The sequence below is a fragment of the Trachemys scripta genome, chromosome 9, assembly GCF_013100865.1.
Source record: "Trachemys scripta elegans isolate TJP31775 chromosome 9, CAS_Tse_1.0, whole genome shotgun sequence".
Taxonomy (NCBI): Eukaryota; Metazoa; Chordata; order Testudines; family Emydidae; genus Trachemys; species Trachemys scripta.
The window spans coordinates 72428370-72444228 of NC_048306.1; the positions used below are offsets into that span (position 1 = coordinate 72428370).

General features: G+C 36.0%; 1 protein-coding gene across 1 annotated transcript in view; it reads right to left on the reverse strand.

The window, feature by feature from the left end:
- Nucleotides 1-15859, reverse strand: part of ATR (ATR serine/threonine kinase) — a 79262-nt gene that overhangs the window by 15654 nt on the left and 47749 nt on the right. The window contains exons 27-41 of the mRNA XM_034781938.1: nucleotides 15408-15615; nucleotides 14709-14887; nucleotides 13523-13687; nucleotides 12291-12382; nucleotides 11579-11670; nucleotides 10803-10980; nucleotides 9051-9227; nucleotides 8482-8641; nucleotides 7766-7945; nucleotides 5297-5439; nucleotides 4619-4716; nucleotides 2791-3023; nucleotides 2170-2304; nucleotides 1188-1388; nucleotides 676-819 (exon numbers count right to left, since the gene is read on the reverse strand). Coding sequence (XP_034637829.1) covers nucleotides 676-819; nucleotides 1188-1388; nucleotides 2170-2304; nucleotides 2791-3023; nucleotides 4619-4716; nucleotides 5297-5439; nucleotides 7766-7945; nucleotides 8482-8641; nucleotides 9051-9227; nucleotides 10803-10980; nucleotides 11579-11670; nucleotides 12291-12382; nucleotides 13523-13687; nucleotides 14709-14887; nucleotides 15408-15615 — 2385 coding nt within the window. The remainder of the gene's footprint in view (nucleotides 1-675; nucleotides 820-1187; nucleotides 1389-2169; nucleotides 2305-2790; nucleotides 3024-4618; nucleotides 4717-5296; nucleotides 5440-7765; nucleotides 7946-8481; nucleotides 8642-9050; nucleotides 9228-10802; nucleotides 10981-11578; nucleotides 11671-12290; nucleotides 12383-13522; nucleotides 13688-14708; nucleotides 14888-15407; nucleotides 15616-15859) is intronic.

Consider the following 15859-nt stretch of genomic DNA (forward strand, 5'->3'; position numbering starts at 1 on the left):
TAAATTCTGAAATTCCACATTTGCAGGAAATCAAAAGTAAATAGAATTCTTACATCTCCTCCCTACTTGCCCTCAAAAAAATAAATAATGATTTTACAATAAAGATCACTGGCTGAATAAACCCTTTAAATAGAATGTCTGGGTTAGTTAGTAGGTTAGTATTCCAGAGCCACTACCATTTTCCTTGACCTCACTGAAAATACAGTATATTAACATTAGGTGAACTAGTGAAAAAGACAATCTGACTAGGATAAAAATATTCTCTTTCCATAGTTGTTAATGTTTTGCCATAATCACTGTTTATCTACCCATCATTGCCTAGCAATGAAGAAATCCTCAGTAAGAGGGAAGTGTAAAGGGGAAACAATTATCAGTAGACAGGGTTAGGGTAGGGTAGGGGCAGAAAGATAACAAGTAACTCCTCCAAATTTTACATAGACTATTGTTTTCTTGAATAAAGTCCCAATTCTGTGAGCATCCTCAACTCCCACAGAAAGCAGTGGGAGTTGAATGCACTCAAGACTTTGTAGGATTGGGCACTAATTGAAGTAATATTTTTTCCCATAAAGATTTCTTTTTCAAGGATGTAGGGAGTCAAATACTTTTATTAGTTGATTACTTCATCATTTTTCTAGTCAACAAGCATAGAGAAGATTTGCAAAATCATCTTCAAACCTTATTAATCAAGGAATTAAACTCCATGAGTCGGCAATCTTTTCTTAGGTCATCTTTTGGCTTACACATCATAATATAGGTTTTTCCATCTGAACCTTTTAAAGTAATCTTTTTTGGTTTTTGAAGAGATGCAAGGATTTCCACCTAAAGGAAAAATGGAAGTAGTCATTAAATCTTGTGGGTATTCTTCAACAAAGTCTTGGGAATCTTAACAGCCACATTTGTGCTAGCACTTCCTATTTTAGTTAGTTTACAACTCATTTGACCCTAGCCAAAACTTGATCTTAGTACCAGTGCCCTTCTTTCAGGTTGTAGTACCAAAAAGCTAGCCATCAATCTTTTCCTCAGTGCTCCTTTTAATTAGTATGCACTCTTATTTGAGCAGTAAATATAATTATTAAGAAACCTCTCATCATTCTCCCCACCTCACTTCTAGCTAATTATGTAGACAAGTCAACTTAGCTGCAATTTATTAAAATGACATCTAAACTATGAGCAGAGAAGAGGTTTACCGTATCATCAAAGCCCGCAATGTAGGCCCAGCGTCCAGGAAAAGGGTCATGGTTAGAATGTGTGCCAGGAATCGATGGAAGAGTTGGTATCATTACAGACTGTAAAGGAATGAGGATCTCACTAAATGTCTGCTCTTCTACTAGCTTTTTAAGTGTTTTGAAATGAACACTCATGCTTAATGTTGAGTTGTTCCCATCAACCTAAAATAAATAAAAATCAATCAATCAAGAAATATTTTGCTTAAAATACTGAATAAGTCCTCATAATAATATCACTATCTTTCTCCTTAAATTATGGAATAGTTTTCACCAAACAGTGAAAAAATATATCTTGTTTCAAGATTTCTATTTGTGCTAAAATGTGGTCCATTAGAATAAAGTAACTTAACTTTTATGATGTCTCTATATTTTAGTTCTTCTCCCACTTAGTTTCATTAAATGCAGTTGCTGAATTTTATCCCAGTTAATAAGTTCAGGGGTTCACCACTAACAGTAGAGATAGCCTACTCTTTTGAGCTAAAATCTTTTAAAAGTTATTGGAGGGGAAAAAATCACTGACCATAAGTAATGGAACATACAAGCAACATAAAAATGGCTCATAATTCAAAAATATTGTTAATATAAATAAGATACTTATTTAGAAAATAATTCTCTATACAAAATTGACAGGCAATCTTCCTAGACAACTTAAATATTTAAAACAATCATGTTAGTTTGCTATTTAAGTTTTAGCTCCAAAATGTTTATTTCCTCCTGTCTAATAGATTTCAGATGTCAACAGAACATTTTACAAGATTCCCCAATTGAACAGAATTGCTCAGAGACTATTTAATTTAATTAGTTGATGCAAGCTACAGAAAAATATTTTGCATAGCACATTTAAAAACATTTTATGTAACATTAATTGCTATGTCTGATCTGCAAGTCTTGTTTTTATATGTTTGGTTGGTTTTGTAGTTTCTTTTGTTTTTTGGACAAGTACCGGTTTGTTGCATAGCTCTAGTAGTTTATCTGTCAGGCGTGTTGCATCTCCAATAAATTTTCCTAAAGATGCCTTCATATGAATAGCTTTGTTTAGGATTTCCTTGCATCTGTTCACACGCATTGGGTAAGAGGACTGCAAAAGAAGATAAAGTTAAAATTTACTAAACCCATATACCTAATCTCCATTACACAATCCTGAAGTGATTAACAAATTGTATTTTTTGCAGGATATTTGAAGTCAGATAGTTTAACAAATTGGAGTACAAATCAAAGATAATCAGTATTAAGTTTCATTAAAAATTCCACAGCTTTTCAAGACTTCATATTTTCACACCAGGTAGTAAAAGTATCAAAAAAACAAAACTTAAAGTGACAGAAAAAAGCCTTGAGATTCTTGAACTCTACATTTTTCAAGCTATAGTCCCTGAATTTATAACACAATGAAATTATAATCTTTCTTGCATGCAAAATGGGGCAGAATATCACACTCGTATATCTCAGTAGCTGCCCATTTAAATACCTTGTTTAAACATACAGTAAACAGGTTATTCAAATTTCTCTCTTGTAGATAGATTTTGTATCAACTTTTATAAAAATACAGCTATCCTTATCAAATTACCTTGGATACAGCTGTCACCATCCACATTGCTTGTTGAGGGTAGGTTAGAAACACTTTGGCAACAATCTCCATCAGAACAACAAAGACTTCCTCATGAGAGTGGCAGATTCGGGAGATTAATTGAGAGAATGCTGTCAAAAACTGATAAGGAGCCAACTGATTTGTGTGATCTGTAATCACCTTATTTATTTTAGCTAAATCATTTCTCATCTGTACACGATCAGGACGACCAACTGGAAAAACACAATACAGTAAGTTTAGAGTCATATTTCTCTGAACTGCAAGTTTATAAAAAACAAGCTACAAACCTAAAGAACTATGCTCATTTGTTAATGATTTTTTGTTTTGTTTTTTTAAACAAAAATCCTTCACCCTAAAGTTTCTCTGAGTATTATACACAAATTCAGTGCACAATTCTACATTTGCTTTGCTTGGGGAACTCCCACTGTCATGGATAAGCAAGCCTTTAAATTGAAAAATTATTTGCTTCTCTCAGCCCCATTTCTTGTCCCTGAAAACAAACTAAATTAACTGGCTTGTGTGCAACTATATTTTCTATATGGCATACATTACTGGGGTATGTGCAAGAATAAGTGATTTATAGCATATTTGCTACATAGCTTGGATTGCCAACATGGATTTTATTATAGTGTTTCAATACACCGCTAACTCGATATAACGCGGCCCGATATAACACAAATTCAGATACAACGCAGTAAAGCAGTGCTCCGGGGTGGCGGGGCTGCACACTCCAGTGGATCAAAGCAAGTTCAATATAACGCGGTTTCACCTATAACGTGGTAAGATTTTTTGGCTCCTGAGGACAGCGTTATAGCGAGGTAGAGGTGTACTTGGTAGTAAAAAATGCTACAGGTAAGGCCATAAAACCACTATTAATGCTAACGCACAAAGCCAGATTACTTCCCCAGAATAGTGCACAGGGGGCTGAAAGCCATCAGATCTTTCCAGATAGAGATTCTGGTGTGTGTATCTGGGGCAAGATGAAGAGAGGAGGAGGAGAAAAGAGTCCTTGGAAAGTGTGGAGCAGGCATACCAGTTCCTATATCACCTACCCACTACAGCACCCAGCAGATATCAGGAATAGGAGGAGCTATGGTTGCAATGCTACTGCACTCTGAAAAATCTCATGCTGACATTCAGCCACTGATATATCAGCTGGCATATGCCAGAACAGCCCCTTTTGTGTCTCACCCCATGCCTGCTGTGAAATTTCCAAAGAAAGACTTTTGGACAGAAATACTGCATGCTTGGACACTGCCCAAAGGAAAAGATTTTGCTTTGGTTTGGTTTTAAGTTTGAACAAAACTCCTTCAGCTACTGAGTCCTGCAAAGGTAAAAAAATTGAACACTTTACTGCAAATGTTTTCACAGTGAACTGGCTTGATGTTGGTGAAAGGGTACATGCAACATATTTATTTTTCTCTGTCTCCTTACTTTTGGCAACTTTAATTTGAAATTAATGTTGCATGCTTAACAAAAGTTTGCAATTATTAATTCAATTCTGAGGGGGGTTATAATCACATATAAAATGCTTTTAGGTGACATCTGGTAATGTATAACTTTTTTTGCTTTAAATTATGCAAATTTTTGGGAAAGAGTTTAAAGTTCACCAGTTATATACTTTGTGCATATAACCTCAGGCACTTTCTTGTTTTAGTCCATATAATGGATTGGGTCATGTTGGCTGCATTTCAAAATACATGGCATACAAGGCAAAACAACAGAATTTTATACAGGTTTCACAGCTCTTTCTACACCCTTTTATGAAAATGTAACATAGCAGAAAAACAGTACTAAAAAGTTCTACCTTTTTCATATTCATATGCTTTTGCTCCAAAGTCAAGCCACAGAGATAACATTCTTGGCATTGACTGATAGATGAATTGGTTTCCATACTGTAAAGACCTGCAATTACATATCCACACCTATAATTAAGATTCAGCCTTTTATACCATATATTTAAGAATGTGCAAACAAACGTAGAGCTTTAAAGTGATGTACATATCTATTCTGATGTTTATATGTCTATTTTAGGCTTTTGTAATGTCTGTTACTGTAATATATAATGCTCACTAACTGACATCCACAGGAATTATCTGCATCTATCACTTAGAAACTTGCTCCAATCAAAAGCACAAAGATAATCATCAACTTAGTAACGGCTAGCCTTGTCTCATTTCATTTTGAGACAGCAAACACCAGCTCATTTTAAATAGATGAAAACATAAGAATCTAACAATACATTTCTCTATAACTAACAAAATTAATACAATATATAATTAATACGGAGCTGGAATAAAATAATTTTTCTACAATTCCATGCTTCTTCTTAAGAATTATTGCAGAAAAATTTGAAGTCAGACAGAAATACATAATTTTTAGCATTCAAAAACAAAACAATTTTTGGAAAATGAATTGGTTTGATTATGTTATCAATATAATTATCTTTCTAAGAGACCAAAGCAAAGACACTATATCATCTAACCTTCCAAAATGATGAACTATATATCTAATCAGATCTCCCTGCTTCTCCATCTTGTTGTCAGTTACCATAGGCATCAGTTTATCGTAGTATTTAGCAAGATAAAAGTGTCCATCCTCCCATTCTGGCAAGAAAAAAGTAACATCCTGCAACAAAAATGAAAAAAAAAAGTTACCTTTCTTGGAAGAGGATTTAAAATAAGACAGGTTTTGTTTTTATGACAGAAAACTTTTATTATTTACCTCTGTGCCAAGTGGGTATAAAAGAGTATCACAGCCAATCAGCAGTGCTTTATATCCACTCTGCACAGGTGTAAGTGACTATACAAGGTACAAGGGAGAGAGGTATCAGATCATGTGTGTCTGGTTTTGGTCCACCTCCCTGATTCGGTGATAAGACAGCACAAAAGGATCCTTATATGCAGTGTTGTTGTACCTGTATTGGTCCCAGGATATTAGAGAGACAAGGTGGGTTAAGTAATATCTTTTATTGGACAACACCTGTTGGTAAAAGGGACAAGCTGCTTCTTCAGAAATCTCAGTGGAACTCGAAAGTTTGTCTCTCTCACCACAGAAATTGTTCCAATAAAATATATTACCTCACACACCTTGTCTGTCTAAAAGATCTTTGAGGATATTCCCAATAGGGGAAATTATAGTTTATTTAAAACTAACATAACCAAGTGTTTCACTACAAACCAGACATGACTGCTTTTTTTCCCCATTTTTGACTAGTGAAACACCAGAATCGTTCATTGCTTCTCTATTTCTTTTCTAAAAGTAAGACCTTCAAATAAATGCAGGGAATTGTGTCACAGAAGTTAGAGGGGAAAGAGTATATTAAGTCATCCAGTTTCTGTCTGACAATGCTGAATTGTTCCCAACAGTACCTTTTCTAGCATTCTATATATTATTGGCAAAAGAGCTTCTCTCACTTCTCAGTGGAGACTACCACATAGCCTAAGACAATGGTTCCCAAATTTTTCATGGCGTGACCTCCTTTGGGCTCACCTCCATTAATGTGACCACCCCAAAGTTTTGAAAGGGGAGGGGTCAGAAAATTAAAACAACAAAAAATGCGTCTTGCCACCAGAGGTTGGCGGGTTACAGAATGAACCCACCCCCACTCACCCGTGAGCGGTGACTCAGCTCCCTGCTCTGGGCATTGTGACCTTGCCTCTGGCGCACAGGTTCGTGTCAGCATTGCTCAGTTTTGGCCCAGCCCCCGATGGGGGGCAGCCAGGCTAAATTTGAGTGAGCGGCATTGTGACCCCATGCTCCAGGCTGCAATGCCTGAAATGGGGAGCCAAACCCAGCCAGTCTTGCAGGACAGGAGCCACTTCAACTGGGACATATTCTGGCTTTCTTGAATTTTCTTTTCCCCCCTCTTTTTTCTGTGTCTCATGACAATTTGGGACATGCTGGGTAAAAGATTTCAGTCAAAGACTTTGAGAGTCAGCCTACAATTTCCTTTCTTAATTCCATACATTTAGCCTATAGGGTTGGATTCTCCAGTCCACTAACTTCATAGTCTATTTAGTACCATAAACAACTTGTGATCTGAATGACAAAGCTATTGACAGTGAAGTTTGTGATACACTTTTTAATTTTTTTTTAAAGCAATATTGCAGGAATAGGGTGGCACTAAAGGTAAGATTCAGCTGTGCTCGTCCTGCCACTTGGAGTAGAACAAAGGTGAGGTGTACCAAATAGCTCAGCAACTCCAAAAACATAGCCCAATGCTGGGATTCCACTGCTTTCCATGTCGAGAGCAGTGTGAATTTGATTTTGAGACTCTCTCTATGCTTACTTTTCTAAATGACTTAGCTACGGGATTATTATTAGTTCTGTAGTAAGACAGAAATATGAATGTGGAAAATATCAAGTGTAAAACCTTAAGCAGGCTTGTATTTAGACAAGCATTAGAAAAAATGTTTGATAAACTGGTGATTCAGTAGGTGACACTCTTCTTTCCAAGTCAATATGATGTTATTGGATCCTGTGCTCTTTTCTAGCTCTCCAGAGGATGGTAGCATCACCTCCATGACACTCCCACAGTAAGATTAAGGAGGATCAATAGACATTATTCTCTACATTGGACAGCGAGAGAGCACTATCTGCCAAGCTGTCCCTTCAAAGTAACCCAACGACATACCGGTGAAAAAATCCAACCCCTAAATCCGTTAGCGAAAAACCACAAAATTATTCCTCATATTACTCCATTGACTTCAATGACACCAAAGATAGGTTTAGCTCTTGTTGTGAGTTACAAACTTATGTATCAAGAGGTTTAACTAAATTATCCTAGACTGTAAGCTCTATAGGACAAGGACTGTCTTTTTTTACTACATGTTCATACAGCTCCTAACATAGTGAGGACTATATCTCTGTTTGAGGTCTCTAGGCTCTACTTTAATGTACATAATAAAATTATGTATGAATATATGATTACTAAAAACTGTGTTGTATTCACCTTGTATTTTTTCATAACTGCATTGCTTTCAAAGTTGGCAGTTTCTTCCATAAATCTGCCAACCAGCAACATAGCCCGACCATGGATTAGCTGACTTTTGGTGTCAGATGCGGCTTTATTCTCGGGAAAACATAATTCAACTCCCTTCTGAAGAACAATGAGAGCCTGATGCACTTCACCCTTAGAGAAAGAGGGAAAACATTCTTCAACATATGCCTTTTATTTGTTTATTTTAAAGAAACAGAACAGCTTACTTTTACTAAACAAGAAAAAGCAATGTTATGTTCACAGCTGTAACACCTTGAGGACAGGTAAGTAAAAGTCTTGGTTTATGATTGCACAAACGAGGCTCCAACAATCCCTTTAGCTTTCTCTACTGAAACATCCACCTACTGTCATCCATTAAGTCACTGATAAATACTAGTTTCAATAATAAAAGTTAGAGCATCTACCAATTTTCTTCATTTTGTCCAGGAACTAAGTTTAGAAACTTCCATTTACTGCATGTTTGACCTCCTTCTCAGTTGTACCTGCAGTTCAATTTACTACATTTATTTTAATTGCATTTCTCAAAACCACTAGCACTCAAGAGTCAATTCATAACTCATACAAATGCATTAACATTACACATTTATTGTACTTTTGTTTAAATTAGATACTTACTTTTACTCTTTTATGCATCTTAATTTGAATCATTTCATTTCTTTTTTGCTTACCTTGGACCACAGCCACTTTGCTCTTTCTATATACAGTTCAGATAGTGTGGATTCCCCAGCATTCAGAAGAGCATTGTATGCAGTTTGGTGATGACCAGCTTTTCTTGCAACTCTGGCACTCTGGAGCCAACATTCTCCAACTAGTTCACTGTAATCCTGTCTGTGGTGATTTTTTCCAAAACAAAGTTCCATTTATAAGTGCTCCCATTACAATCTCAAATACATACAATAATGTATTGAAATAAAACACAAATAGCTTAACAAACTGTTTATTACAAAGAAAGTCACTTTAAATAAACATTCAGAATACTTTTATTCTCTGTTGTTTATCCCCCCTAAGTCTGGAAATAATTCTTTTTCCCTGCTGATCTCATCCTTTCTCACATGGAAAACACCGCTTTTGTCTTGTATTTTAAATTTAACAGGGCTGTTTTTGTTTATAATGTAAATTTCAGTAGATTCTTACTATAACTCACTAATATGTGCAAAAATACTACTACTGAATAAGAGAAAAGCTAGTATTCGATTGATATGCAACATGGAAGGATAAGAAATAATCACAGCTTCACCTTTTATTGAGGCTAAGCAAAGCCCTTCTGAGTGCTAAGATGGGTTCTTTTGCTCTATAGGAGTTCTGTGTCATTTCTATACGAGCAATCCAGTTCAGAGACTCTTTACCATGGTCACCATCCATTTGCTGAAACAATGGTATAATACTGTGTTCCAGTTCACACAGCATATGTAACCTATGGTGAAAGGATACGGAAATGTATTTTAGAAATTGTTTGCCATTTTCAGTTACATGCATCGTATGTTTAGCATTTGTCATTTCATTCCCAAAGCTGACCACGTGAATAATCCAAAATACCATGCTTCCTTAAAAGAAAATACATCAAGAACATCTAAGTTAGTGAACTGGTCATTGTTTGCTCACCACCTCCTCTCTGAACAATAGATAAACTGAGCTCAGAAGCAATGCAGTTTGCTAAGTATGGGCTCAATCCCGCATTCCTTCTTCAAACAAAATTCTCACTGACTTCAATGGCAAATTCACCTGGGTAATGAGTGCAATATTTTTAAAACAATTATAACCATTTTCTTTTAGCAATAATTCTTATGAAAATATAGCACCACCATTAGAATATTTTTTATAGAAATGGTAAAAGATCCTTGTCACTGTTGAAATTCCAAAGTTAAGAACTTAAATAGTTCTTATTCCTCATTAACTAGTAGACTAAGTTTGGAGAGTGTATAGCTGACGTGAGAATAGTGACAAGATGAAGGCTTGTGAATAGTCAAGAGCAGGGGTCCCCAACGCGGTGCCCGCAGGTGCCATGGCGCCCGCCGGGGCATCTAAGTGCGCCCACGTACTGGCCGGCAGATGAGCATCCGCTGAAATGCCGCCGAGAAGCAGCGTCATCCAGAGGCGTTGCCACCGAAATGCTGCCGATTTTCGGCAGCATTTCAGCGACGACGCCTCTGGATGACGCTGCTTGTTGGCGGCATTTCGGCAGGGACGCCTACTGACACTGTCGCTTGTCAGCAGCATTTCGGCGGATGCCAGACAAAAAAGGTTGGGGACGACTGGTCAAGAGCATGTGGAAATGTAGAATTCTTTTGAATGGCATCTTCCAATATAAGCATAAAACCTATCTGGTACATAAAACAGAATTTTTTTTTAAATTGAGTTGGCAAGCAAGTTAAAATGTATATTTTGCATGAAGCCACATGTCTTCATTGCCATGTGGAGGTATAGGATATAAAAAGATAATACTGAACCTTTTTCTTATGCAACTTCTACAGCACTTTAAGTTAAACTTCAGTTCAACTACACTAAACTGCCTTTAAAGGAAAATAAATCTCTACTTGTGTTGAGTCTAGAAATGAAGGACCAAATTCTGCTCTCAGTTACAGATGTGTGAATATAAAATCTCACTGAAATTAGTGGAGTTAATACACTGGACTAAATTTCAGGTTTTAGCTGTAGTGTTTTTAGGGCAGGAATTGGTCTGAGGTGTTCATTTTCTGACATGCATATATGAATTCGCTTGCTGATTTTTTGATGAGAGTGCAACAAAGAAAAATTATGAATATTTCCAAGGGAGATATAACACAAAATCTCAGTCAATCAGGAAAGGTTTGCATTTGGTATTATATATGTGTCTGTTGTCAGAAAACACAAGACACCAGTAGGTCAGCACCATTTATCATTGAAAATGAAGAGTTCTTACTGTTGATTACATGAATGAGATACATGCATTTTAAAGTGAGTTCTTTAGTCCTTGAACACAATGAAGTGGTATACAGAAGCCACAAAATACCTGATAATGTGTTCATATCCTCGCTGATAGGACCCTCTTTCAAAGCTTGCTGCTGAGAGGGGTACAATCTGCTCTGCTCGAACAACTTTCAGTGTCTCATAAAAAGCTGCCGTGTTTTTCTTTTTGGCTGATAACAACAATTGTCCCAGTCTGACACTCCAAGTACTGGACTTCACATCTAGGGAACAAAGAATCAGAAATTGCATTTCATTAGCTGCTCAGGCAATACAGCATAGCCCATAGGTGCTGAAACTAGGGGTGCACCCTCTGGCTTGAAGTGGTTTCCATTATATACAGGGCTTACAGTTTGGTTCAATGGCTCTCAGCACCCCCAACTACAAAAATTGTTACAGCATCCCTGTCATAGCCTGTCAATAATGTAACATTTGAGAAATGTTTAGTTGAAATTCTCGATCAAACAAACTTTCATCAGAATTGGTCCAATAGATTTCAAAAAATTTATGACAACATAAAAAGGAGTACAACTTTAATATTTTATTATTCCCAAGAGATTTCAAGCAATTTGTGCCAATATGTGCTTTTAGAAATCCTATAGGTGGAATTTTCTGAGGAGCCTAAAGGGTGTTTGGCCTGAAGATCCCTTGAAAATTCCAGTCATAAAGGATCAGATAAATTTACAAAAACTGTAAAGTTAACACCAGCTGATATTTCACAGATCAAGAAATTTGCAACAAATGCCTTCTGGTTGAAGCTGGCCAAATTTGAACATATAAAATTGCACAAAAATGTTCTCATTTTGACATCTAGTTTACTACCTGCAGCCAAATAATTTTCCAATAAATCCCAGTGTGTTAGTTTCCAGGCTGCCTCCACTCTATATGTGTTCAATTCAGATGTCCACTCCGGCCTATAAAAGTACACACAATCAGAACACAGTACAAAACCAGCCAGTGCTATAGCCATTATATTTTCTTGGCACAAAATGCATTAGTTCTACATTATATAAACTAATTAACTCTTAAACAGCAAAACCCCTATATTACTTGAAAATCAAAGGTATGTTAACTTGCTATGAATAACATTAAGTAAAAAAAAAAAAGTGATCAATTTATAGTAATTTGAAATTGACATCCCATAAACTGAGTCTTCAAATAGTATATATACTTTACTAGGAACATATTTTATGATAAAAAAAAGGATGAACTTTCTGGTCAAAATTCACTACTGTGCAAGGAAAACTGTATATTGGAAAAAAAAAACTAAAAGAAAGAACAAGTATGTGACAATCAACAATACGCTAACAATGAAGGATTCTTTTTTCCTTGAATAAATTAAAGCATATATCTATCTTCACTGAGTATTATACACAAAGGAAGTAGCAGTATTTCAGACAGTGTTGAAATCCTGAAGTTAGAGAAATTTTAGATGTTTTCATTTTGTCCATAAAATCCTATTTCCATACTTCTAGATACACCTGCAGTATTAAAACTTTTTATTATTCAAACAAGAGTTGTATTAAATTATTACCTGTTGGCAAGCACTCCATTCACCTGAGTGATTACAGTAGATAACTGACCAAGACCTAACATGGACTTCACTACACCATGATAATGAATGATCTAGAAATGCAGATAGAATAGATCAAAATACACATTGCGTATAATCAAGATATATCATATTGGTTGCTTCTGGGTGCATGTACATCAATTTTGTTTTTTTTATTATTCTTTTACATTTTTCTTGTTATGAATGGAAAGAAAAAAGTTTAAATAATTAAATTATCACAGCTAAAAAGAATAACCAAATTCACACCAAAAAAAATCAAATTTGGACAGAACTCCCTGGAAAAGAATCTCAGCTGATATAAGTAATTTCTAAGGTGTGTTTCAGAACAAAGTAAAACTCGTTTTTTAGTACATATGTTTGAGAACTGCTAGGGAAAGTTGTGAACAATAATGTAACAAACTCACTGTCACGGAGTAATATACTCCTGTGGCCCAGCAACCCAGAGGCTAATGCGGGTACTGCCAGCCAAAGCTGACTGGCAGCCTCAAGGCAGCTAGGAGAATAAAAGAGCTAGGAAGCAGAGAGGCAGGGCAGCTGCCAGCGGAGCAAGCAGGTGGAAGAGGAAAACTCTGACAGCAAACTGCTGAGAAGCTGTGCAGAGACAGAACCCTGAGAAGGGCCGATTGGATCAACAGGCTGAAAAGCCTACAGAGATAGAGACCAAGAAAGGTAGGAAGGAGCTCACGGCACAGCAGGAGTTATGGAGTCCTGATTCTGCCTGTCTGGCTTAAGAGCCCTCAATTGGAACCCAATGGAGTGGGCGGGCCTGGGTTCCGCAACTTATTTCTCAGAGACTTGAGAACTGAGGTTTCCAGACTCCGTGGGGACCAGGACCACATGACCCCACCAAGAATAAAGGAAAAATTCCTGCACCTCACTGGGACTCAGGCAAGGGGAACCGACTGACTCCCCTGCCATATCAAGCAAACTATGGTGCAATCCTGCATTTGGCCAAAGGGGCCACTGTTGCATCAACACACTCGTCCCCATACACATCTCAATTTCACTTTTAAATTAAAGGTGTTTGGAACCTAGAGAATGACTTGCTCCAGTTTAACCAAGTATTGTATATAATAACTCATATACAGTCATTGCAGCATTATAAATGTTCATATTTTACATATATATTCTAAGCCTCTATCATTATATTTTTTCACCTTTTTGTTGGATGATGAGTGTGACTTTCATTTTACCTGGTCAGATTCCAGCTGAATAGCCCTGTCATAACAAGCTGTGGCATCTCTCAGCAAACCAATGCTTTCATGTTCAAGGATTTGTTCTTTGAGAGATGGCTCTGCTTTCCGAATTGCGCTTACCCCAGCTACTCCATCTGGTTCATGCATAGCAGCATATAATTTCTTTTTTTGAACATGGAAAATATTACAATTGAAAACATAAATCAAACACAGTGGTTCAGCTATAAAGGCCAACAACAAGACATTTGTATAATGTGTTAAGAATCAAGCATGTTACTTAACTGTCATGTAAAACTGCTCCAAAGCAGAGTTCTTAGTTACAAGTTATGACTCTAAGACATCACATAACTGAACAATAAAATCTTTAGACATCTTAGGAGATTTTGCTGGCCAAACTTCCACATGAACTTCAGTCATTCAGTCATTAATTTTCATATGTCTCAGTAACAATAATCTCATGTTACTGAATGGGTACCATATCAAATTTATTTGAAGCAACTTACACAAAGGATAAAATAAAGTACTGTATTATGCAGTAAGTTGTATAATACAGAGTTGCAAATGCATACGACTCTTACACATCACAGAATGAGTGTTCTAGATTATTTTTCAAATTAGGAACTCATTGGGCAACTTCAACCATGAGAAGAAATGAACTCTAATAGGAACTCAGCTAACATATAAGTTAACTATGCCGCTTGAAAATAATTCTTCATCTTTGTAATACCCACGGTGTGCACTCTTCCTCTATTTTAGCATAAATTACTTCACTTTACAAAAAGATTTCATAATTGTAATATTTTATTTATGTAAATCATGATTAGCTTTTATTTATTTTAAAAAGAGGGTCACGTTCATTGAAAGACAAAATTGCTCTTTTTTGAAAAAAGGAGCCATTTTAGTGATAATTGTAGATTTTTATTTAATTTTCTTGTTTTCTTCTAATAAAGAGAAACCTCCTCCAGCTTATCACATAAACAGACATGATGAGCAGGGGGAAACAACCCTTGCTACTTGAAGATAGGTAACTGTCTATTGATGCTTCAGACAGCAACAGCATAACCACATCTGCAATCTTTGAGAAAAGACAAAGGGAGGGGTAACCATAAGTGCTGACAACTCTAAACATGGCCCACGTCTGTTTTCATATTCATTTTAAATTAAATAAAAAATTAATTAAAACCTGCAAAAATCCAAGATGCTCCTGAATATTTTGTTTCTTTTCTGTGATGAATGATTCAAAGTGCATTACAGCCCTTGTGTATGCTTTAGAGCGAAAGGAAGCAGCAGCCAATGTATCCTGAGGTATGAGGTCTAGAAAACGTGTCACACTTTCATATTCTGCATAATCCTCACTTGATGCTATGGAATAAAACAGTTTAAGAAGTTTATCATCCAAGTTTCATTTATAAAGTTATCATTAAAGATTAAAGTTCAGTTCATCCATTACCCCAAATTAATCATTTAATTAAGAATAAAGATTCTCTCTTCTATAAATATAATTTCTTAAAAGCAGTGTAGCTGCATGTTCTTAAGATTTTCAAGGCATCATATATAGATATATACATATATAAACTTAAGTGTCATAGAAAATTTCTAAAAATAAATTCAAGATAAAAGAAGAAGTCTTAGAACATCTGTTTCTTAATTTATGAATCCATAGGTTTCTCAAAATAGCAGCTAGTAAACACTATGAGGATGGCAAGGGGATACAGTGTTAGATTGCCAGTAGTATGGACTTAAGAAATCATAGCAATAGTCTAACACTATCTTGGCAGCGAAGTTCCATTCTTATGTGGTCCTAATTTGAAGGGACATGTCTAAATGTTTATTTTAAGAATACAAAATTCCTTTTATATACAATACAAAGAACATCACTAACCTTTCAGATCCCCTCTGTCTTTGCTTGACTTACTAACAGTTTTCTCAGCAATAAGCATCTGGAATTTATGTCTAGCCCATTGGGTTAGATGATCAAGCATGGAAAACACTGTCTGTGTACTTAGTTGACTCAGATCTGATGCACTATCCTGGAGTCTTCTAGTGGACAGGTCATCGTGTTTAAGAACAGCCATGATTTCTGCATACACCTACACAGAGGTTAATATGAAAAAAATCAAAACATTTTTAGTTTCATCATAAAGTCTGCAAAATATTAAGAGACAACAGATGAAACCGAGGTCAACCTAGAAATATTCAACATTGTAACAGCATTTGTTAAGTGTTGGCAGTGTTTTTGGGGCAGTATAGAGTTCTTGCCCCAAGGGCCTAAAGAAAAGAAAAAGAAAAAGGAGTGTACCAATAAGTACTATACATGGAAAAAGACACAGGAAA